The sequence below is a fragment of the Macaca thibetana genome, chromosome X (assembly GCF_024542745.1).
Source record: "Macaca thibetana thibetana isolate TM-01 chromosome X, ASM2454274v1, whole genome shotgun sequence".
NCBI lineage: Eukaryota > Metazoa > Chordata > Mammalia > Primates > Cercopithecidae > Macaca > Macaca thibetana.
In genome coordinates, this window is record NC_065598.1 from 35,852,172 (window position 1) to 35,879,099 (window position 26,928).

The 26,928-nt window shown below is 34.1% G+C and overlaps 1 protein-coding gene across 1 annotated transcript in view; it reads left to right on the forward strand.

The window, feature by feature from the left end:
* CFAP47 (cilia and flagella associated protein 47) overlaps positions 1–26,928 on the forward strand; it is a 439,964-nt gene that overhangs the window by 19,032 nt on the left and 394,004 nt on the right. The window contains exons 4-10 of the mRNA XM_050776518.1: positions 6,413–6,551; positions 9,161–9,389; positions 9,834–9,994; positions 11,611–11,738; positions 14,179–14,414; positions 24,416–24,605; positions 25,950–26,163. Of these exons, the coding sequence (XP_050632475.1) occupies positions 6,413–6,551; positions 9,161–9,389; positions 9,834–9,994; positions 11,611–11,738; positions 14,179–14,414; positions 24,416–24,605; positions 25,950–26,163 (1,297 nt within the window). The remainder of the gene's footprint in view (positions 1–6,412; positions 6,552–9,160; positions 9,390–9,833; positions 9,995–11,610; positions 11,739–14,178; positions 14,415–24,415; positions 24,606–25,949; positions 26,164–26,928) is intronic.

A 26,928-nucleotide genomic window follows, 5' to 3' on the forward strand; every position in this document is an offset into this window, starting at 1 on the left:
TGTCTTCTTTCTCAATCATATTCAACTTTAAATTAACATCAAACTCCCTAGAAGGCTTTTCCTAATTTTTTTGTTGAAAGAATAAATGCTTCTCTCTTTTCAGATTGAATTATTTCCAGGGATTCTTACTGTGGCCTAAGAGTTTACATAAGGATGCGTGTGTGTGTGTGTGTGTGTGTGTGTACATTCATGTACACTTTAAACTGATAGCATACAGTAAGCATAGGATTGCTCATCCCTTCAGTCTCCTGATTCAGTGGCATGTGGGGCTGCAAGATTGCCATTTCTCCCAATCTAAAATGGGGACTAGCTCCAGACAGGGAGGGCATTTCTATCTGAGACTGTTTGTTGAATATATAAAGTAGGTCTTAAATCCAAGCCTCTTTTCCACTAACCGAGAGTGTTCTCTGGGGCCACCTGATTGAGCATTGGGAATTATGAAGACCAAGGCAGTCTGTCAGTTTACTGATTTCTTCTTAGGATACAACGGAATAAAACTCATAACTGTTCCACATTGGATGTTACTCATCTCACTTTCCATGCTTTGGTTTTTAAATGAGTGCGTGTCTGATGCCTGTGGGATTATAGAATATTAGGCTCGTTTGTAGCCTGACTCGAGTGTTAAGGAGGAAGTCTCTTATGGCAAGTGATATGGGCATATGATTCTTTAGACTCTCTAGTTATATTTTAGAGCACTGATATTTAATTAAGGTATTTTTATTTGTATTATTTTACTTTCCAGAATTTCTTTTAACCGTTGTCTATTCAATAACCTTCAATGTTTTGATAGCAATAATATATTCCCTTTTTGTTCTAAAATCTCACCAAATTATACAGTTTTATTTCATATGAAAGCTCTCTATAAGTAAAAAAAAATATGGTTTTACTTTTCATTGAATATTTAATATAATTTTACTCAATAAATTAGAATAAGTACAATTAAGCTGCGTACTGGAATACATAATGTTTTAGGAAAAATAATGCACAATGACTATTAGGATTTTGTTAGTATTTTATGTGTATATAGTATTTGTAATAACTTGGTTGGCTTTATTATAATTGAGTACTGTGAAATGTTAATGGCTGTTACCTTACAAACTGAAACAAATTGTTATCAATGAATTACATTTTCTTGGTGTTGACTTTATCCCACATGCTTGGAGTCAAATCAGATTATTTTTTCTACTATTATCAAAATTGATAGTGTATATTACATTCAGAGTAGCTAGTGCCTATAAGGTGTCATAAAGTCCTTATTATCTACAAGCAAAATATATACATGTTCATGATAATAGCAATGTATGTTTATGAAGGAAAACATTTTGAAAATAGATTCAGCCATCAAAGTTGATTTTAACATTTTTCAAAAGCATTTTATATGCGGAATTTTTTGTAGGTTTAGAGTCAAAGTTCAAATGCTTACAAATTTGTATGTATACCTAATAGGATATTTAAAACTCAACACTTGGCAGATTTAACATTTGTACATCTTTGTTTTCTCTCTCTGGTGATATCACTGCAGTTATAACCTTTGTTTTTATAGACTCACAAAGTTTATGTATGTAAAACTCCTTGATGATTTATTTTCATAGCCTCTTATGGAGTAAACATCCATGGATCTAGCCATATGTTGTTGAATAACTTTTGTTTCCTCATCCTTTATAAAAATGGTTCCTAAGTTTACCCCTGACTGTACAAAGTAGTGCTTATCTTTTCTTTCTGAAGACATGTTCCATTCCTTATGGTGTCTCTAATGTTAGTACTTTGCAGGTTAATACATTCCATATTTACTTTTATGATTTTATGGTTTGATAATACCACTATTGTTTCTCAGCTTTTATCACTGAAGATTAGAAAAAGAAATTATTAATTTAGCATGCCTTGAATTGAAATCATTTCCTCCTTAATGTGAGCATGCTTATTTATTTATTATTTTTTAAAATGTTTGTGGACACATGGTAGGTGTATATATTTATGGAGTACATGAGATGTTTTGATACGGGCATCCAATGTGAAATAAGTACATTGTGGAGAATGTTGAGTAGACTTTTTCTACTACAGTATTATAACATAGACCAGTCTCTCAAATTCCTAAGTGAGAGCCTTACACATCATTTCTGAGTTTGAACATCTACCTCAGAACTTATCATCCTTTAGGTTTATTTGGTCTACTTTGTCCAAAATATATGACTTTTCATTTGCTCTTAATGCCCACTCTGCCTTTTCCCCTAATTAGCAGCATCATTTCTCTACTTCATTGTCTAAAATATCCTGGAATCATCTGTAAGCCAGGAAATTTGTCAAATTGTACCAAACCCAGAAGTGGTCCTGGGGATCTTCCGTAGTAACTCACAAAAGCACCCCCTACTTATTCTCAGTGCATAATTCTTGTCTTCAATTTTTTTTTTGGAAACGGATGCCATGGGATCTCCATATATTCTTCATGCATAACATAACCCTAATTTATAGGATTATATATTTTAACATATTCATAATTTATTTGGTTTAGTGATTTCTTGGAGTTTCACTAAAGAACCATGAAGCTTTTAATGAAAGATGATTAAACCCAGAAGGAATCTGTGAAATCCATATGAGCATTCTGAAGAGTCTCTAAAAATTAGTCATTTGGAAACATGTGGAGCCTCATACATATTTGGTGTGTTTAGAACCAAGGGAATTTTTAAAAATCATAGGAAATAGCAATAGCCTTGGGTACATGACAATTGATTTTTAATAGCATTCTGTAGAACTACAGACTCTGGTCACCCTAGCTTGATCTTACAGATACTTTGAGACAAAAATCTGCTTAACAGTTCCTAAAAATTTTTTCAAGGAGTATAGACAACGTAAGCATGTATACTGCACCACTCAGTGTCTAATTTGCTTCTCCAGAGAAGATAGAACAATCCAGATTCAAAAATCACACAGATTTGTGTGAGGGGCCCCTCATCTCAGCTATAGCTGTGGGCACCCTTATGTTTTATATGCTCCCACTAAGTCTTATCAGTGGGCGAGTCTATAGGTCTGTTTTACGTGGCTTATTGGCAAAAGTTGACATAGTTGGCTACTGCTACTTTCTTGGGAAAACAAAACAAAAGCAATTCAAAGCCCTTTGGCTTTTGTGACAACTTACTCTCTTATATAGAATACTAATTAATAACTCAGGTCCTGAAGTGAGGTTCAACAGGGCCCAAATCTTAGTTGCATCATTTACTATCTGGGAGGCCTTGGGTAAGGAATTTGCGCTTCCGAAACATCCATTGTCTGACTTACACATTAGAGATAAAGATAGTACCTTCCTCCTCTAATGGTGGTGATGATTAATAAAATGCTTAGCACACCCTCTGGCATATATAACTTTTCAGGAAATATTAGCTATTTATGTTATAGTTATGATTTTTCTGCCACCTCTCCCCTCTTCAATTCTCTTTCCTAGACTGGTGTTCCTTTTTGTTGTTTATTAAATGTGAATGTTTCCTAAGGTTTGCCATAGACTCATAGACTCTATTTCTTCAGTCAAGGTACTCTCCTTGGACCATCACTTCCTTTCCTTTTGTTTCACTGACTACTCCCAGATGTATACAGTCCTGTGGGTATCCTTCAGCTTTCTCAAACTTAACAGCTTCCCCCAATACTTCTTTTTTCTTTTTCAATGAATGTTACCACTATGTATTTGGACAGTTCAGAAACTTGGCAAAATTTTCAACACCTCTCTCTTTTTCACTTCCTACCTCCCTAGTCAATTAGTAAATCTTATCTGTTCACTTCATAATTAAGCCAGTAATCCTACTTTTCTCTGCCCAATGCCATTTTTTTACAAAAAGCCGTTATTTTCCCTTGCCAAATAACTACATTAACCTAAATTATTTTCCTGACGTTACTTCCTTTTTAGTTTATTTCCCACACATTAGCTAGTGCCATATCTGAGAAGAAATGAAAATTTGATCACAAATATTCCATTTGTAACATTCTCTTTTCTTTTTCCTTTTTCTTTTTTCTTTGACAGAGTCTCGCTGTGTCACCCAGGCTGGAGTGCAGTGGCATGATCTTGGCTCACTGCAACCTCCGACTCCCAGGTTCAAGCGATTCTCCTGCCTCAGCCTCCCCAGTAGCTGGGATTACAGGTGTGCGCCACCACGCCCAGCTAATTTTTGTATTTCCAGTAGAGATGGGGTTTCACTATGTTGACCTGGCTGGTCTCAAACTCCTGACCTCAAGTGATCCACCCACCTCAGTTTTCCAAAGTGCTGGGATTGCAATCATGAGCCACTGCACCTGGCCAACATTCTTTTATTCAGTAACTCTCTTCTCTTAGGATGATACTCTTGCTTCTGTTGTTACCAATTTAAAAAGCCAAACAAATGGTTTTTATATTAAAGTTAAATAAGACATAGTAATGTTGACATACCTGCAATTTAAACATATTTAGACAATTAAACAATATTCTTTCGTATTTTGTGTTGCTTCTGAATACGTTTTTGAAATATTCACTTAAACTCTTTTGTCAAATTATGTCTAAGTGGTTACAATATGGGAAACTTTTTCACTGACTCAGCCTTAACTAAATTTATATACCTTTTTTTTTCTTACAGAATGGAGTCAATAATACCTATTTATTTGAAATGGATATAATTTTATATATTTTTTATTTATTTTATGATAGAAAAGTAACTTCAAATATTATGTTATTAGCACATCTATGAAATGATTGATAATTTTGTTACTTTGCATTTTCAAATATTGTCTTTTTAATATTTTCGTTACTTTTTTTGTGCTAACATTTTATTTTCCTAAATTAAATGAATACATTTGGAAAATATCATCAGATGTGATTTAAGACTGGTGAATTCAGAATTTGCAAAGCTGTTTATTTTGGCACCATGCTCATTTGTGTTATAATGATAATAAAGGGACTAGTGATTGGCTGCTTCTATTTGTTGGCCATACTTTTTAAGTACTGCTTAGTGCTAAGCAGTGTGTGGGGCGCTGCGACCACAGACATGAAAAAGAGATTGTATCTGATTTCAAGGACCGCATGCTCTAATGTAGGCACAAAACATTACCATAAATTATGAACCATTTCTGCTTTCAGAATAAGAATCTTTGTACCTTCCTTCTCATATGCCATTTGATTTCAGAAACCAATCCCCTTTGTGCACTGGATAAATTCATCTCCTAGGGAATGATAATAACTATAAGTATTAGCCTGTGGTCAGAAATATCCAAGTGAAAATCTCATCTTCATTAGTTAGTTACTAACTGTAGTAGTTATTGCTATATAACAAACCACCCTAAAATATCTTCAAACAGCAGTTATTTTGTAATTGATCATGTGGTCATGTGTATGCAGACTGATTGGAACTTGACTGATCTAGGCTGGGCTCATTTGGGTGCTCTGCTTCAAGCTCAGGCAACTGGGCCCGTTCTATTTCTCACTGCAGGTCTGTGGGTCAGCTGGGTGGCTCTGCTCCACATTTGCTCATTCTAGGGCACGTGCCAAAAGGACAGCAGTTACTGAGGAGAAACACTTCCCAAAGTCAAGGGGCTTGATCATGTAATTTGCTTTGGCTAATAACATGTGGGTGTAATTGACAGCATGTCAGTTCCAACCTAGATGCGCTTCTACCATGGGAAGTAGGAAGTGTTTCTCCTGAGTAATTGCTGTCCTTTTGGCCCATGCCCTAGAATGAGCAAATGTGGAGCAGAGTCACCCAGCTGATCCACAGACCTGCAGTGAGAAACTCTGGAACAATAGGGCAAAGATACAAATGTGGAAAAAGGTGAAGAATTGTGGTCAACAAGCTAATCTACCACAGTAATTGTGTGACTTTGAACAAGTCATTCATCATTTCAAAGCTTCTGTTTTGCTTCTTGTAAAATGGAGGTGATGATTGAAAATATTATATCATAGATTATTTATGGAAATTAAATAACCTATGCAGAGCTCTTAACATAAGTGTCTGAACGTAGTAAACAGATAATTTTAACTATTGGTGAGAGTTGAGTTCTAACAACAGGATCATATTTGTTGGGTGACCTCAGAGATTGGACTTACAATTAAAGCTTTAATTCTTGGTACACCGTAGACCATCTGCTCCAGGGGTATTCAATCTTTTGGCTTTCCTGAGCTACACTGGATGAATAACAGTTGTTTTGGGCCACACATCAAATACACTAACACTAACAATAGTTGATGAGCTTAAAATATCTCAAAAAAATCTCATAATGTTGTAAGAAAGTTTATGAATTTATGTTGGGCTGCATTCAAAGCCGTCCTGGGCTGCATGTGGCCCATGGACCATGGGTTAGGCAAACTTGATCTACTCTGTGAAGTATGTTGGTCCCCTACTGAGAGTGTGCATGCAACACTGTAAGCGTCCAGATGTAAACCAACTGCTCTTATTCCCTACAGGCATATTTAAGACAGAATACTGTGGCCAATTACCCATCCTCATTTTTCCAACTAGTGGTATTGTGGATGCTAAGTCATCAGTGGTTATTAAAGTAGATTTCTGTGCAGACCACCCAAGAATTGTAGATGAAGAGGCAATGTGAGTATATAGTGTGGTTCTAAAAATTCTAATACGAATCTCAATGCTTTCCCGTTTGACCCTTCAGATGTGACTTTGGTTGTATGTTAGCTCCTTTGTTCTTTCATTCAGCATTGTTCATTGAGTCTCTACTATTTGCCAAGCAGTAGGCTTTTAAGAAATGGGAAGAACTAGAGGATGGCATATGGGTACACATAACAGGATCTTCTATTTTGAATTTCATTGAGGTGAGAGAGTGGACCAAGGAAGGGCTCCACTAACAAGGTGATAGTTGAATCAAATACTTATTGGTGAGTAGTAATTAGCCAGGCAAAGAGCAGTGATGTGATTTGGGGTGTGTGTGTGTGTGTGTGTGTGTGTGTGTGTGTGTAGGGGTGGTGGGAGTTAGTGATGGGAGTAGCATAGAGGAGGGATTTCAGGCAGAGCAAGTAACATACTGGAAATCCTAGAGGCAAAAAGACAGTATTGCACACCAAGGGATCTTTGGCAATGTAGAATTAAAAAGATGGAGGTGGGGAGTGGCAGGAGACAAGACCAGAAAAACTGAATGGAATGGTCTAGTTTGAAGGGCTTTGTAGTCCAGCATTTTTGTGCAGTATATCTTAATTCATTGGTAGAATGTGCAATCAATATAATGGACCATCACCAGTATTTTTAACAAACAACTTAAAAATATCAGAATGCATCTGCGCTGTGTGTGTGTGTGTGTGTGTGTGTGTGTGTGTTCTGGCATTGGAATGTAAAATACATTTTTTTACTGAAGATCACAGTCATAAATATGTGATAAAGAGGTGTGAGCCCTTATAGGAGCTTGGGTTTTATTGTGAAGGCTATGAAGCCTTAGGGTGGTTTTAAGATGAGAGTGTCACGATTAGTTTACAGTAAAGCAAGAGGACAATGACAAAGGTCTGAGGTAAGGTCAACTGAGAAGACTGACAGAAGTGTGCAAATTGGAGATAGGCTATGGAGGTAGATTTGACTGGATTTGGTGACTGATTGTAGCAAAGGAAGATAAAAGATGGAACAGGGTTATGGGAGAAGATCTTAAATTCAGTTTTGATATGTTGGAATGGTTTTACTTCTCAGATTCCTGGTGGAGCTGGCTGGGGCTTATTACATTATCTTGAGTCCCAGAAAGAAATTTGATTTAGATGTACAAATTGAGTGTTCCTTACTCAAAATACTTGAGATCAGAAGTGTTTTAGATTTCAATTTTGTTTGGATTTTGGAATATTTGCATTATACTTACTAGTTTAGTATCCCTAATCTAAAAATCTGAAATCCGACATGCTCCAATAAGGATTTCCTTTGAGTTTTATATCAGCATTCAAAAAGTTTGGGATTTTGGAGCATTATGGATTTCATATTAGGAATACTCAGCCTGTATAGGGTTGAAGATCATCAGTGTATAAGTGGTAGACGAAACAGAAGTGTTGAGAATAAATTTGAGAAGGAGAGTAGAGTGAGAAAGAGTAAGAGAGAAAAAAACACTACTATTCATATTAACTATTCATCAAGTTTAAAAAAGGTCCCAGTCTTAGAAGTGTGAGAAGGTGGGGCCTGAGTGAGTTAAAAGAAAACCTTGAAATTATGGTATCAAGGAAGCTAAGGGAGGAGCAATTCAATGCCCAACGTTATAGGATATAGCATAAGATAAGGGCATAGGTGATAGTTGTGGAGCAGTCAGTTATCTGTAGTATCTGATGGGCCTAAAGTGAAAGATTGCATTTATGCCAGAGAGGGATAAAAATGAAAGAGCAATTCCCAAAGAGAATTGAAATTCATCTGAGAAGGGAAGTTTAATGGGGAAATATTTATTTCAGCAAAGAAGTGGGATTTTTGTTTTGTTTTGGTTTTGAGATGGGATCTCTTTCTGTCACCCTGATTAGAATGCAGTGGTGTAATCATGGCTCACTGCAGCAGCGACCTCCCAGGCTCCAGCAATTCCCCTACCTCAGCCTCCAGAGTAGCTGGACCTAAAGGTGTGTGCCACCATGCCTGGCTATTTAAATTTGTTGTTGTTGTTGTTGTTGATGTAGAGATAGGGTCTCACTGTGTTGCCTAGGCTTGTCTCGAGCTCCTGGACTCAAGCAATCCTCCCTCCTTGACTGCTCACAGTGCTAGGATTACAGGTGTGAGATCACACCTAGCCAGCAGTGGGTTTTACTGAGATATGTTAGATTGTAAGGAATTGAGGTGTAAGGATGGGGATAAGATTAGCTGTTGGACTTGGGAGATGAGAAGAATTAGAAAATAGTTTCAGAATTTGAGAGCTAGAGGTAACCATACAAATCATTTAAATAATGGGCAATATGAATATGCCATTGAGTTTTTTCGGAGATCAATTCATGAGATTGTTTTACAACTTTATTGTTTCCTGAAGACTGTAGATTAGGCTGCACATATGCCATTCCATTTTGTAGATGCAGATATACAGAAGAACCTGATAACCTCTGGTATGCACGTGAAAGGAATTACTCTTAGGCTACTGAGTTTTAATTATAATGTGATTCTATAAAGTTTCTGTTTATTGAAATGTGTAGGAGAAAAACAGTGTATAGAATTCTAATTAAAATATGTATGTATGTGCATATTTTATTATCCTGTAGAGTGATTTTGCAAGGTCAACCTGAGATGCTCTTGAGTATCAAAGCTCATGTGGTTGAGCAGATTATTGAATTATTAAACGTGAGTAGAGACAGAAGGCTGGAATGCATACATTTTGGTCCTGTTTTCTTCGGATCATCAAAAATTAAACATGCACGTATACACAATAATAGCCCAGAGCCCATAAATTGGGTGGCCATAATACAAGATGATGCCGTGGGAGAAGAAGTGGTAAGTAAATGGTGCGTTGGGGATATCAGGTATTATGATTTAAAAGAGATTGTGTTAAATCTACTAATAACCAACAAGCTTTTTAATTATTCAAAATATCTTTTAACATGGGAAGATAGATTTGATTTCGTGTGTATCCAATGGCAACCTCAAAAAATTCAGAAATTAAGCTAACATTTATACTAATGTATACCTGAAGTAAACCAGGCAAGTGCTTCTTATAGATCAGTGGCTAATTGAAAGTATTTCTGTTCTCATCAATTTTTAAATCTTTTTTCAAATTTTATGATGTGCCTTGGTCAAATTTATGTGTAAATGTTACTTTAAAGATAGATATTTGTTATTTCCTAGATTCTGGAATTTCAATAATTATTTTGTAACCTCCTCAAAAACTTTTTTTGTGTTTTGCGTTAATACTCTTTTATATCTGAGTTTACATTACAGGGTACAGATATTCGACAAAGAACAGATATTGCTTTAAATAATCTCACCTACATAAGAAAAATAAAGAACATAGATACTACTACCATTATCTCCTGTCTTCCTAATGAAGGGACTTTACAACCTTATCAAAAGACTGTAATTACATTTTGTTTCACCCCAAAGTAAGCAAAAATTAATTTCCTTGTAATGTTAAGTATTAATGGAATGTATATTAACCACACTTTAATCAGATTCAGTTTAATACTATAATAGTAAAACTTGCCAGAAGGCACAAATCAGATTTTTCTTGTCATAATTCTAGATGTTTCTAACATGGTTAGTAATATTTCTAATAATTCTAAATATGGTTCTAAATACTTGATGTAAAATTAAAAATCTCCCCAGACCTTGTGGAAATGGGGTGGTGGAAGTGCAAGTTTTGAGTTGTTTTGGAGTGTGGCCCCAAATTGTTTGTGCAGTCAAGACCTTGTTGTCCCCAAGAATAGTCAGGTGTGTGCAGCATGTTGTAGGCCCCTCTAAAGATGATGCAATGCTTCTGGTAGGGCAGAATTATTGCTGACTCTCCTAAGTATTAAACCTATAGTACCTTCCAGGGATCAGTCAAACTTGCTTGCTGAAATTCATACAGACTTTTAGTGTACATTTTTCATAATTCCATGAACTATGTTTTGTTATTAAATTTGAAGAACATGCTGTTTTAAATATATAATAGCAATTTCAGTGACACCTTGATAGGTTGTAATATGTGTGAACTGATTCAATTGCAAGAATATTTTCCCTTATTTGTGAGAGGGTAATGTTTAATGTACTTCTTTTTTGTGGAACAGGGTTGCCTGTGGAAGATTGAGCTTACTTTAATTTAAAGAGGTTAATAAATCAAGTAATTGTTCTATATGTAAATCCACAATTGCCTTATTAATGATACTTTCATACAAGTAGTTTCTTTGGTGAATCTATAAGATTCTGTTTAATACACAGTCTTTGAAATGTCAAATATTCTATTCTCTTTCATGGCAGCATATTAACTTGAGAGTCTAGCATAGAATTATAGGTGTATATGTATGATTTGAAGTCTTAGTTAAATGTGTTCTGACCACACTATTTGTATTCATATTTAATATTACGTGTCAGTCTTTTGTAAATGTAGTTGAGTTTGCACTGCTAGAGAGTTGACCTCTAGGTAAGGCAGGTAAAAGTAGCCATTGAGCAGAGCTATGACATAAACCATCTCTGCCTTTGCTCCTATTTCCCTTCTTCCTAGTCTTCCTTTCCTTTTCTCCTCGAACAAAATTTAACTGTTAGCAAATCTTGTTCTCCAAATTACTTGTGCACAACAAGAGCCTGGCTGGCAATATGCACTTAGTACACTGGGGAAGACAAATTTGTAACAAATGTTTTTTATTATGCCCAAGAGTAAGATGGACTATTGTAAAGAATTAATCAGAGTCCTTAGTTAGAGATGAATTTTGCCTGGAAAGAAAATTCTTTGCAGAGAAAGTGGCGTTTGAGCTAGACCTTGATGACTTGGTATATTTAAATTACTCTTGTCTTTGACGATGTTGGCACGAATTCATTTTTTCTGAGCTTTATACTCTGTAGCCTTCTTTTGGCAAATCTCTCTGTGCAGTAAATTTGAATAATGGATCACGGTTGTATTTTCATTCCTTAACATTGATTCGCTTGCATAGATTTAAAGGTTGGATTGATATTCCCTCTTACAAGGTTATAAAGTGTATCACCTTTGCTTTAAAAATAACTCATTGTGATTTTTTTACAGGCTAATGGCTGATGGTAAAAAGGATATTGGACCTTCATACAGGCAGGACTATGCTCTCTTTTTGAGATTTGAGTCCGTAGGAAGTAAAGATGGATTTTTGAGAGATGATGACTATAAAACCATCAAAAGTAAGTGTGAAATTAACAAAATTATCAAATGCGTAGTCATTTAAATTGTTTAAAAATTTGAACATCAATATCTATAGAGACAATCTAATAAAATATATAATTATTGAATAAAACAAAGCAAACATATTCAAGAGACTTTAAAGTGTCATCTGTGGCATGTTATGAAGTCAACTTCACAATCATTTACATAATAATTTTCCAGGTTAGAAGTTAGATTACTTTATAATTTTAAAATGATGTTAGATAAACATGATGATCTAGAGTTTAAGGAATAAGAAAAAAAACACCCTGATTTCTTTTCTATGTATGCCTAGGTTTTTTTCTCAGGGATTGGTATGGGGACAAATGACCCATTCCATCTCTATTAATCCTTCAGCTCTCTTAGAACTAAAAATAGGAACGGTCAAAAACAAGATCTAGAGATCTAGTTAGTAGGGTATAGGACAGTGTTGTTGGATATTGATAATTGCACATGTTTTGCAGGCCACATGTCAAGATGCCTTGTATGTTTTATATTCTCAGGTTATATTAGGTTGGTTATAGTGAGGAAAAAAATGGAATGGGATTTGGCGTTCAGCTTAGCAAGACAGATCAAAGAGAAAATAGAGAATTAGGAAGGTTATGAATCAAATCCAGGAAAGTGAGCTATACCAAGGAGGGATTAGGTCACCATCCTGGATATTTATGCAAATCAAGTATGTCAGTGTAAGTGATATTGAGCAGGATTTAACTATATTCCTTGGGCATAAATGGATTGTTCTGTTACTATTTATATTGTGTTTTGTGATATTGAGCTATGTCTGCTGATCCTAGACAGCAATGGAAATTCCACATTTGTACAAAGTTTACAGGTTAATCCAGTTTTGAATAGCCAGGGATGGAGTTACTAGGTTTGCCTTAAAGGTAATTTAGAGTCTTGGCTACTAAGAGCGTAAGTGAAAAAATACAAACTCTTTTTCTTCGGTTCTAGTTACACTGCTGTCTCTCTGCAAAATTGTTCTTCTGTTATCATCTTTCTAGTTTCCCAAAAACTTCGTGTTTATATTTTTGCCCAGCTTCTATTCCGTTGTCCATTATTCTAATTCCTGTTTTTCATGTGCACTTATATCTGTTGGTCTGTCTCCCACAGTGACTGAGTGAAAAGCCTCTAATTCTATGAAATTCAACTTTCAGCTTATATTGGGTCCACACATGGGAAGCTGATTGTGTTGGAGTAAGACACACAACCTTGTTGAGAGGTTTCACTTTGTATCTATAATCACTAATCCCAAGTGAGTTCTTTAAGCTGTTTGACATTCCTATTGCATTCGCCCATTCATTCACTCTTACACAATCTGAGATGAATATCACACACCTTTTATTCTCTCCTCAAGATTCCACTCTTTCCTCCTTCATCTTCACTCATAAGCTTGAACATAGAGTGGCCTAGTAGACATTTCCGTAAGAATATCTACTAGGTATCTCAACTTAACATGTCCCAAGTAGAACTCCTGATTTTTTCATAGCCGGCTCCTCCTTCAGTCTCTTGTTTCAAGAAATGTCAATTCCATCATTTCTGTTCCTAAGGCAAAAAACTTAGAGTCGTCCTTTATCACTTCTTCATTTCCCTATTCTGTGTCCAATGTATCAGCAAATCTTCTTAAGTCTACCCTCAGGAAGGGGAACATCACACACCGGGGCCTGTTGTGGGATGGGAGGAGCGGGGAGAGATAGCATTAGGAGATATACCTAATGTAAATGACGAGTTAATGGGTGCAGCACACCAACATGGCACATGTACACATATGTAACAAACCTGCACGTTGTGCACACGTACTCTAGAACTTAAAGTATAATAAAAAAGAAAAAAATATATATATATCCAAAATCTGACAATTTTCACCATTTTTCTACTCTTCGCCTCCAGCCATTGGTTCTTTAAAGATGTTTGAACATGACAGACAAGTTCCTGCCTTAGCGTATTTGTGCTTGCTGTTCTGTCTGCCTGGAATAAACTTTTCCTAGATTTTTACATATTTTTTTCCAGACTCCCTTTATATCTTGGCTCTGCCTATCGGAGAGGCCTTTTTGGACATCTCTACATAAAACAGAATCTCCAAGACCTTGTGCTCTGTCTCAACCTGTCTTACCTTTACCCATAATACTTATCTTCTATGAAATGCTGTGTAAACATATTTGGTTGATTATCGTTATTTGATTGATTATCATTAATGTCACCTCACTAGAATGTAAAGTCCGTAACAGCAGGAATGTTGTCCCTTTTATTCACTCCTGTATCCACAAGGCATGACACAGAGAAGACAATCAATAATTGTGTTGAATGAAAAGACTGAATGAGCTACCTAATTCACATACGTCTTTCAGACAACAAATAAACTAAGCAAATATATTCTGGCTTCCCCAAACACTTTATGTTCAACAGCTATTATTGCTTTTACAGGTGAACGATTTCAGAAAATGGAACTAGCACTGACAGGCACAGGACTTCCTGTTTTACTACAGTTTGATCCAGGACCAGTTCTTAATTTTAAACCTTGTTTCATGGGTGAACGTTCAGAAATTCAGTGTATCATAAAAAATCAATGTGAATTACTTCCTCTGACGTACCACTTTGAAAAAACTGCAAATTTTAAAATTGATCCTGAAAAGGGCGAGATTAATGAAGGGGGTATGGTGGTAAGATAATTTTTCTTTGCTTTTACATGGCAGCTAACATTTTAAGGTATGCTAAAATGCTGTGCAGATGATTAGAAACAACATGTGTTCTACCAGTGTTTATAAATTGTTTCTCTTCTGTGGCCTAGTTATGAAGATTTTTGTGTTGGTACTCATACAGAATCCATAATGATTTAAGTGCCTGTCATGTGCCAGCGAAAGCATTTGGCACTAGGGAATTTAAAGAAATGCAAAACACAGTTACTTCCTCTAAAATATTAGACATATACACAGGTAGGTATGGCTTAAGGAGAATATAAAATATCTTAAAGTGGTAACAACGTGATATAGAAACTCAAATAACAGAATGTTTACTTCTAACCAGATAGAAAGGTCTTCATAGGAGAGTAATGTATGAGCCAGACATTGAAGGTTGAGTAGAATTTTGAAATTTGAAACTGGTGATATGTACTAGGCCTAGAACTTGTACTGCTGGTACAAAGCAGGAAAAGAGAACACGAAGGCATACCTGTGAGCCCTAGGTCAGCTTCTGGTTGTCAGGAGCTGTTTTTCTTTTAATTGCTGCACAAATAACTCTTTCCCATATCCTCTAAACCATGGGTTAAAAGACGATGGTCCACAGGTCAAATATGGCCTGATGCCTGTTTTGGTAATTAGTGTTTTTGGAATATAGCCATTCTTATTTGTTCACCTGTTGTCTAAGGCTATTTTCATACAAAAAGACAGAGTTGGCCGGGCGCGGTGGCTCACACCTGTAATCCCAGTCCTTTGGAGGCCGAGGCAGGTGGATCACAAGGTCAAGAGATCGAGGCCAACCTGGCCAACACGGTGAAACCCCATCTCTACTAAAAATATGAAAATTAGCTGGGCGTGGTGGTGTGTGCCTCTAGTCCCAGATACTCAGGAGGCTGAGGCAGGAGAATCGCTTGAACCCAGGAGGCGGAGGTTGCAGTGAGCTGAGATCACACCACTGCACTCCAGCACTCCAGTCTCATAACAGAGCGAGACTCCGTCTCCAAAAAAAAAAAAAAAAAAAAAAAAGACAGACTTGAGTGGTTGTGAGAAGACTTATGCCCCATGAAACCTAAAGCATTCACTCTCTGGCAATTTACAGAAAAAGTTTGCTGAACCCTGCAAACTTTTTGCTTTAACCCTGTTTGCTTAAATACAGCAAACATGAATGCTTTCAGTTTCTCCTCAGTTTCTTATGTTATCATCTTTCTTCCACTGCAGTGATGCAGTTCATAAAGTTATCGAAGGAAGCTTTCTCCCAATTGCAATTAAGAACTATTGTATGCATGTTTATATACATGCAGCTCCTATTTATATCTCTTACTGCTTCATTAGTATGACTCTCTCTCTCCAAATATGGATAGATGTTATCAGTTTTCATAGAATAGCAACAAATGTTAACCACTTTATACTAAACGTTTTCTTTTTAACTGCTTCCTAGATTTCCTGTAGTCCAAGTCTCTTAAACCTACCGACTCAATTATTTTTCTCCAGTAACATATGCATCTTTCAAAACTTACCTAATAGCTAACTCCCCAATATTATTTTTAACCCTCTACATGTATGAATTTTTCCAACACTAATAATTTTCAAATTAGTAAAAATGTGAATGTAAGAAGTATAGTAGACACTGGAGAACTGTGGCCTGCACAGACTGGTCAAATGGCCTTTGACTATTTAGAAGTGTGATCAGATTATTCTTTTTAAATCACAACTTTATTGATATGTAATTCACATACTGTAAAATTCACACATTATAGTATACAATTCAGTGATCTTAATATGTTCAGGGAGTACACACATTAGCACTAATTCCACAACGTTCTCTTCACCCCAAAAAGAAACCCCATGTCCATTAACAGTCATTCCCCTTCTCCTCATTCATCAGCCTCTGGCAAGTATTAATCTATTCTCTGTCAGTTGGTTTTCCAGTTTGGGTCATTTTCTCTAAATATTATGTTTATATAAGGCATTTTGTGTATGGTTTATTTCATTTAGCATAATATTTTCAAGGTTCATGCACATTGTAATATGTATTAATGCTTCATTTTTATAGCCAAATTATATTTTTTGTATGGATGTACCACCTTTTGTTTATCCGGTCATCAACTGAGGGACATTTGGGTGGTTTCCACTTTTTGGCTATAATGAATAATGCTGCTATAAACATTCACGTGCAACGTTTTGTGTGGACAGATTTCTTAATATTGTTGAAATACACCGAAGAGTGGAATTGCTGGGGTCATATGAAAACTCTATGTTGAACTTTTGAAGAAACTGTCATACTATTTTCCAAAGTGACTGTACCATTTTATATTCCCACCAGCAATCAATGAACATTCCAATTTACCCATACCCTCCACCACACTTGTTAATGTACTTCTTTTTTTTATTATAGCCATCCCAATGGGTACAAAGTGGCATGTCCTTACGGTTTTCATTTAAATGTCCCCAGTAACTAATGATGACAAATATATTTTCATGTACTTATTGTCCATTTGTATATTTTCTTTGGAGAAATATTTATGCATATCTATGATAGGCAGAATAATGACCCCCTAAAATATCTCTATCCCGATCTCTAGAAATTATGAACATGTGATGTTCTATGGCAAAGCAGAATTCAGGTTTCACTTGAAATTAAGACTTTTAATCAACCCACCTTAAAATAGGAAAATTAACCTGGATTATCCAGGTGAACCCTATATACTCTCAGGTTCCTTAAAAGTGGGAATGGAGGACAGAAAATATATCAGTGTCAAAGTGATGGAAGACTTTACTGTCCATTGATTTCTGGCTGTGAAGGTGGAAGGGGGTGGGGTGCATAAGTTGAGGAATGGGGTGGCTTCTGGAATCTGGAAAAGGCAAGAAAGCAGATTCTGTGCTAGAGCTTCCAGAAATAAACAATCCTGCTGACACCTTGATTTTCATCCTGTGTTAGGCTTCTGACAAGTGTAAGATAAGAAATTGGAGTTATTTTAGTCAACAAGTGTTTTGGTAATTTTTTATTGCCAAAATAGACAACTAATAGAATATATTTTACTATTTTTTAATTGGGCTGTCTTTTTGTTATGGAATTGCAAGAGTTCTTTATATATTCTCAATATAAGTCCTTTGACAGATACAGAAATCACAAATATTGTATTCCATCCTGTGAATTGTCTTCCCACTTTCTTGATAGTTACCTTTGAAGGATAAAAGTAATACTTTTGATTAAGTTCAATTTATCTATTTTTTTCTTTTGTCTCTTGTGCATTTAGTATTGTATCTAAGTAGTCATATACTGTCTGAGGTCATTAAGTTTTGTTCCCATGTTTTTCTGTAAGAATTTTAGCTCAAACTTTTAAATCTATTTGTTGGCCGGGTGCGGTGGTTCACGCCTGTAATCCCAGCACTTCGGGAGGCCGAGGCAGGCGTATCACAAGGTCAGGAGTTCGAGACCAGCCTGACCAACATGGTGAAACCCCGTCTCTACTAAAAATACATGGCTGGGCATGGTGGCACGTGCCTGTAATCCCAGCTGCTCAGGAGCCTAAGGCAGAAGAATCACTTGAACCTGGGAGGCGGAGGTTGCAGTGAGCCAAGATTGCACCACTGCACTCCAGCCTGGGTAACAGAGTGAGACTCTGTCTCAAAAAAAAAAAAAAAAAAAAAAAAAAAAATCTGTTTGTTATTTTTTGTAAATGGCATGATTTAGAGTTTGAAATGTATTCGTTTTCATAGAGGTGTCAAGTTATCACAGAATATTGTCACATATATAAACAATTGAATGTGAATGTAAGGATTTCTAGACTAAAAATTCTATTTTGCACATCTGTATTTATCCTATGTCAGTACTACAATGTCCTTTTTTTTTTTTGAGAGAAGGTACTTCACCATGTTGGCCAGGCTGGTCTCGAGCTGCTGACCTTAAGTGATCCGTCCGCCTCAGCCTCCCAAAGTGCTGGGATTACAGGTGTGAGCCACTGCACCAGGCCTGTAATTACTGCAGTTTTATGGTACTTTTTGAATTTGGGAAATATGAGCCTTCTACATTTTTTCTTTTTAAAGAACATTTTTGCCTAATGTGAGATGCTTGCAAATACATATGAACTTTAACATTAGCTTGCTAATTTCTGCAAAGAAAGAAAGAAAAAAAAGACAGCTGGAATTTTGAAAAGAATTTTGTTGAATTTGTAAATCTATTTAGGGAATATTGCCATTTTAACAATATTAAATCCTGTGGTCCAGAAGATTGTATGTCTTTACACTTATTTATGTCTTCTTTAATACCTTTTAATAATGTTTGTAGTATTCAATGTACATCTTGCAATTATTTAAAAAATTTATTTCTAAATATTTTGTTATTATTTGATGCTATGTAAATGAAATAGAGTTCTTAGTTTTCTTTCTGGATTATTCATTGCTAGTGTATATAAACGCAGTTGTTTTCTGCATATTGACCTTGTATTCTGCAAATTTGCTGAACTCATTTATTAGTTCTGGTAGTTTTTTGGTGGATTCTTTGGGATACAAGATCATGTCACCTGTGAATGGAGGTCATTTTACATCTTTCTTTCTAATCTGGATTCATTTTGTTTGCTTATTTTCTTACCTACTTGTCCTAGCTAGGACCTCTAGTACAATAGTAAATGACAACGGCAAAAGGGGTATCTTGTCTTGTTCCTGATCTAAGGGGAAAGCATTTAGTCTCTTATCAAGTTTGATGTTAGCTGTAAGCTTTTCATTGACTGCCTTTATAAACTTGAGGGAGTTCCCTTCTATTCCTAGTTTGTTGCATGTTTCTATTATGGAAGTATATTTTATCAACTACTATTTCTGGGTCTATTAAAATGATAATGTGGTTTTGTCCTTTATTAAGACTGTGCATTACATTGACATATAGATGTCAAACTTGAAATCATACTTGTACATAGTATATAATCTTTTCTACATTTTGCTGGTTTCAGTTTGATAGTATTTATTTGAGGATTTTTGCATATATACTTTCATAAGGGACATATGAATGCAGATTTTTAACAAATGTTTTTGATTTTGGCATCAGAATGAAACTGGTGCCACAGAATGAACTGAGAAGTACACTCTTTTAAATTTTTTATAAATGCTTGTGAAGGATTGGCACTAATTCTTCTTTAAATGGTTGGTGGAATTTACCACCAAAGCCATTTTGTCCTGGGATTTTCTTTGTCAGAAATTTTTTGGCTATTAATTCAATCCCTTTATTTGTTGTGGGGCTATTCATATTATCAATTTTTTTGGGTCAGTTTCAGTAGTTTTTGTGTTTCTGTTTATAAGAATTTGCCCACGTCATTTAGGTTATCTGATTAGTTGGTATTCCGTTGTTGATTATATAACCTTATACCCCTTTTTACTGATGTAAAGTTGGTAGTGATGTCCTCTCTTTTATTCCTGATTTTAGCAAAGGTAGTCATCTCTTTTTTTGCTTATTAAGTCTAGTTAAATTATTTTCAGTGTTGTTAATCATTTCAAAGACATAGTTTCAGGACTGTTGATTTTTTTCCTAACATTTTCTATTCTCTTTATTATTTATTACTGCTGTTGTGTTTATTATTCCTTTCCTTATTCACTTTGAACTTACTTTGTTCTTTTTGTTTTAATTTCCTAAGGTGGATGTTTAGAATATTGATTAAAGGCCTTTTTAAAAAATACATTTGTTTATAACCATAAATTTCTGTCTCGTCACTGCTTTTTCTGCATTTCATATGTTTTGGTATGTTGTGTTTTAGTTTTTCTTCATCTCAAAATAATGTTGAAATCCCTTTGTGGTTTTGTTCTTTGATCTATTGGTTATTACGTGTATTGCTTAATTTCCAAAATGTGTGAATTTTTCACATTTTCTTCTCTTATTGATTTTAATTTCATTGCATTTGGTTGGAAAACATACTGCACAGATTTCAATCATTTTAAATTATTGAGGCTTATTTCATAGACTAACATAGTCTATATTTAAAATGTTTCATTTAAAGTGCAAATGTGTACGTTGGAAAAATGTGCATTCTACTGTAGTTGGGAAAAATATTCTACAGCTATATTTTGGGTCTAATTGGTTTACGATGTTTTTCGGTTCTCTGTTCTTTGTTGATCATGTGCTTTGTTTTTCTAATCTTTATTGGAAGTGGCATATCAAAGTCTCCCACTATTATAGTTGAATTGCCTATTTCTCCCTTCACTTTTGTCAGTTTTTTCATGTTATTAGGTGCATCTATGGTTATAATACTCATTCCTGATGTCTTGACCCTTTTATCATTATAAAATGCTCTTTTTTCAATGTAAAACTTTTTCTATCAATATCTATTTTGTCTTATATTAGTATAGGCGCCCTGGTCTCTTTCGATATTGTTTGCATATGACATATCATTTTGCTGTCCTTTCACTGTCAACCTATTTGTATCTTTGTATGCAATGTGTACCTTTTGTGGGAATTATATAGATTATGTGTTTTTGCCTACCTCACCAATCTCTGCTTTTTGACTGCACAATTTAATCCATTTATGTGTATTCATTTATCGATTGATGAACACTTAGTTTGATTGCATATTTTGGCTATAGAATGATGCTGCAATTAACATGAGAGTGAAGATATCTCTTCAACATGCTGATTTCATTCCCTTTTCTATAAATACAATGTGGGGTGTGTGTGTGTGTATGAATACTATACAGCCTTAAAAAATAAGGAAATCTTGTCATTTGCAAAACATGGATGAACTTGGAGGATGTTATGCTAAGTGAAATAAGACATACTCAGAAAGACAAATACTGCATGGCTACACTTATATGTGGAATCAGAGTTGAACTCATAGAAACAGAGAGTAGAATTCTGGTTGCCAGGGCCAGTGGATGGTAAATAAGGAGATGTCAATCACAGAATACAAAATTTCAGTTAGACAGAATGAATAAGTTCTGGGAGTCTATTGTACAGAATGGTGACTATGGTTAATAAGAGGGTATACATATTTTCAACACAAAACAGTAAGGGTATATTATTTAACTTTATTTAATTGTTTCAAAATTACATATTAAATACTATATATTTGCTATATGTCTACAAACAATTTTTATTTATTAATTATACCTTAATACAGCTGAGGGAAAGAAATGTAAAGAAAATCCGTTTACTTTTTTCAAAAATTTTAATTTGTATTTCAAATTCTGTGGTACACGTGCAGGATGTGCAGGTTTATTACATAGGTAAATGTGTGCCAATCCATTTATATGTAATGTAACTATTAGTAACATAGGATTTGCATTTGCTATTTTTCTATTTGTTTTCTATAATTACATATCCTCCTAGTTTTCTATGATTTCATTACCGCTTTATTTTGTACTAAATAGATATTTTGTAATATACCATTTTAATTTCATCATTATTTATTTTATGAAACTTTAAAAACATTTAATTTTCTTAGTGGCTGCCCTTTGGGTTACATTTAACATCTTTTACATAAAACAGTCTCATTCACATTAATGCCAACTTAGTTTGTATAGTATACAAAAACTTTGCTCAAATAAAATTATGGTTCTTGTCTCCTCTTTGTGCTATACTTGTCATACAAATTATATGTGCTTATTCTTTAAAAGCTCATCCATACTCTAATACTTATTTCTGTATGCATTGCTTTTTAAATTAGATAGGAGCAGGAAGGCATTGCAAACAAAAGTACATTTATACTTTTATATTTATCTATGTAGGTAGTTACATTTGCCTGTGCTCTTAATTTCCTTGTCTGAATTTGAGTTACTATCCAGTGTCCTTTTACTTCATTGTGAAGAATTCCCTTTATATTTTTGTGATGCAAATCTACTAATGATACATTCTCTTCATTTATATTTATCTGGAAATGTCTTAATTTATACTTCAGTTTTGAATGATAGTTTTGCTAGTTATAGACTTTTGCATGTACAGTCTTTTTCCTTCAATATTTGAACACGCCTCCCCACTGCCTTTTTGTCTTCAATGTTTCCAATGAGAAGTTAGCTGTTCATCTCTAAAGAATCCTTCTCATGTGATGATTACGTTTCTTCTTGCAGTTTTTCAAGATTCTCTGTCATTGATTTATAATAATTTGACTTTGTTGTGTTTAGGTGTGGATCTATTTGATTTACCCTGCTTGGGTTTTGTTGAGTTTCTTTGATATGTAGATTGTCTTTCATCAAGTTTTTGAACTTTTCATCTATTATTTCTTCAAATATTTTTTCTGACCTTTTCTTTCTCTCTTCTCCTTTTTAGACTCCCATCATACATATGTGACTATGCTTGATGGTGTCCCCAAAGTCTCTGAGACTCTGTTCTTTCTTCTTCATCCTTATGTGTCTCTCTTCAGTGTGAATAATTTCAAATGTCTTGTCTTCAATTTCATTGGTTAGTTTTTCTGCTAGTTCAAATCTGCTATTGAGTCCCTTAAGTAAATTTAAAATTTTAGTTACATTACTCTTCAATTCCAGAACATTTATTTGTTCTTTTTTATAATTTCCACACTTTATTGAAATTGTGTATTTTGTGAGACATTGTTCACATACTTCCTTTAATTCTTTTGACCTGTTTCCCTTCAGTTCTTTGAAAATATTTACAATAGTTAACTTATCATGTTTATCTAATAAGTTCACCATTTGGATTTCCATAGGGACATTATCTATGAACTATAGCTTTCCTAGGTATTGGCCATACTTTCCTGATTATTTGAGTGTCTCACATTTTTTTTCATGTTGAAAACTGGACATTTTAAATAATATAATTTGGCAACTATGGAAATCAGCATTGCAGTATTTATTGTTGCTTTTTTGTTGTTGTTTTTATTTAGTGATTCTCTAGACTAATTCTGTGAAAGCTTTTTCTTTATTGTGTGCAGTCAATAAAGTCTCTACTCAGTTAATTTAGTGTTCAGCTAATGATTGGATAAAGGTTCCCTTAAATTCCTTGAGTCAATAAGTCTCACAGCCTATATCAAGAGCCTCTGTATAAGTGAGTATGTTGGGGCATGTCTTCAATATTCTGTCAACTAGTTTACAACTCTTTCTAGTCTTTAATTCCTCCTTGTAAAGAGCCTCAAATTCAGCCACAGATGAGACATGAGAAGTTTCTTAAATCTTTTCTGGGAATATACACACTCCTGCAGATGTGTGTGTTGCAATCTAGGTTCCCAGGAAAATTTCAGAGCTTTTCAAATACCATCTGAATATCTTGTTCTCAAGTGATTTTTAAATTTTTCTAATTGTGCATTTATTTATGCATAGCCTTCTTTTAGCCTTAAATGGTAATGCCACCTCAAGTTACTGAGATGTTAAAAAATTGCTGCATATATGCATACACAGAGTAATACATACATATATATTTGACAGAACCCTGGAGAGAGAATTGTGCACACAGAGTGAACTCTGAATCATGAGAGACAAAACAAATATGTACATCTCTCTGGTAGTGAGGTGTTTGGAGTGTTCCAAACTCATTATTTTCCCACTTTTGGCTACTAGGCTAATGGTTTTCACAGCTACCACAGTTGCAAGGCTGTTGTTTTTCAAGGAGACCACAAAGCTGAATCTTAAACAATGGGTTTACATCAAGTAAAAATGGCACAGTCTTCTATTCCTTCAGAGATTCAACATTTTTTCTTTAAGTAAATACTCTTTGGATTTTTGTAAGCCTTTAGGTAATCTTCAAATATCGGAAAGGACTACATTTTGACAATTTTTATTGCCAGTGTTCTCTTTCCTCTTCTGGAGAAGTAGGTTTTTGGAAGTCCTTAATCCACCATTCTGAATTTGCTTTGGTACTATGTTTACTTTTTCTTAAATAATTTTCCAGTAATGAACATTTCAAAAGTTTGTCAATGCGGTATATTTCTGAAGTACTTTCATATTACCATTATGAACTAGCTTTCCTTGAAATTTTATTAACTATTTTTTTTTTAGATTTGCTTTTAACATTTTTCCTACCAATTTATTATTGGTTACTTTTCATCCTTTTTTTTTAGGATGTGATGTGTTCATTTGTTCCACATCAACTTGGAGTCTTCAAAGTGAAGCAGAAGATAGAGATTATTGGTTTAGTGGCAGAAAAAGATTTGCAGTCTTTATCGATAAAACCTTTCTATCACATGTATTTAAATTTCAACAGCATCTGCAAAGCTTCGACCAAGAAAGTTGTGATGAAATTTGATGCTGGTATGCTATTGTGTAATGCCCATCTGGCTTTGTTGTTATTGTTGTTAATATTATTTTAATATACTAATTGCTTATTACACATGCACATATATGTGAAGGAAGTGCTGTTAGCATTTCCCAATGACCGAACTGCAACTATCAGGTCTAAAGACACATATATATAATATATATAACATATATATTGCATATGTATTATGTATGCAATTATATTACATATGTAATATATATGTAATGTATACATGTTACATATGAATATATTACATATATACATATATTACATATACATATATAACATATACATATTATATATATTATATATGTATTACATACATTATATATTATATATTATTTATGTAATATAATATATGATATGTATGTTATATGTATTGCATATATGTATGTTATATATGTATTATATAATATATGTATTACATATATAACATATGTAACACATATATAACACATATCATATATAACATATATGTATTACATATGTTATATATCATGTATTACATATATGTATCACATATATAATATAGTATTACATATATAATATATTACATATATAATATATATTTTATATATAATATAGTATATATAATATATGTAATATATAATATGTAATACATATATAATATAACATATGTAATATATATATAATATGATCTGACCCAGGGGTTCTCATCTTTTAACATGCATCAAAATCACCTAAAAGCCCTGTTAAAACACATATCAATGCCTTGCATCCCGGCAATGATTATTAAGCTTGTCCTTGTTATGGCTCAAAGACTCATACATTTACAATGTTCCCAGTAGATGCTGACACTGCCATTACTGCCATTCTGAGGACTGTGCTTTGAATAGCACCGGTTTATTGATGTATACAGTTTATTTAATATTTTCATGGTTTTTATATTTTATTATTCTTAGTTTTGTTGTTGAGGCAGTTTATAATATCAACTGTTTTTGACTATTCCACGGATTTACTTGTTGCTACTGTTTTATCTAATTCCTCATTATCTTTTATATGTTGAACCATATGAAGTTGCTGATATTCACCTGTTTTGGACCAACAAAAAATTGAGTTTCATATGGGTCAACCTAAATCCTTCAAGTTATCATATTTTATATTTTTATATATGCATTTTTATTATTCATTTTATTATTTTGCTAAATTGTGTGTAGGTCTTTTTTTTATTAATGATTTGTATTTTCCAAATGTGTTTAGGAGTTGAGCATTTAAGTTAGAATCAATTATCTAGTGTATTAATTAATTCATGGTTATTGTTTTTAAAGTTGAAATTAAAAATACCATTTATAAACTTATATTCAATTCTATAAAAGGTATGTTGCCTTTGATCCGTAATCCCACGGGAAATTTTGTGGTCAAAGACTTGGCAAAACGCAAGAATTATGCACCTGTTGCAATGCTTCAATCAGCCACGACACGCACTCACAATCATCGCTCATGTGAAGAGCCGGTGAAGGATGTGCTGTTAGCCTTTCCCAATGACCGAGCTGCAACTATCAGGTCTAAAGACCATGATAAACATTTCAGGTAACATGAAATATTAAAACCCTGAAATTTGGAATAGCATAATGGACAACATGACATGTAGAGTCATCATCATCAGATGATGATGATGATCAGGATCATCATCAGATCCTGCTGTTTAACACTAATGATAGCAATAATAATCATAATAATGATAACACTGCAATTATCTTTTCCTTTTTTTTTTTTTTTTTTTTTTTTTACATGGAGTGAGATGGTTGTTGAATGCCACTGTGTTTGTTTTAGGTTAGAACCTCTTTTCACCTCAATATGTACTTGCCAGGAAGTGAATGGTATATAAAATGTTCTTAAAATATGCTATTGACAAGTATAGAAGAATAATATAAATAATCATCTTTGGAAATGTAACAGGTCCTTAGAGTAGTAATGTTTATTAAGTATGGTTGAAAGCTTGAGTTTATTTAAGCTAAAAAATAAAATAAAATTGTGTAAAACAATCATGGTTATCATCATCATCATTATCATCTTTGTTTGACCCCTTCCAAGGCACATTTTTTTTTTTTTCTGCCTGCTTGTATACTACTAGTAAATTATCCAAACTTTATAATGGCTCTGGGCTTTCTGCACTTGTCTTTTTAGCTTTGGTTAGTTATTAAGCTCACATAATTCTGCAGACATTTTCTTGCAATATCATTTGATTTTTAAGACATAATTGTTTTATTGTTTACAATTGGAAAAGTTCAGGTTTTTCTGTAGTTTCTCTTATTGTTTTACAAATTCCATCCAAATTAGCCTTTTTAAAAATTA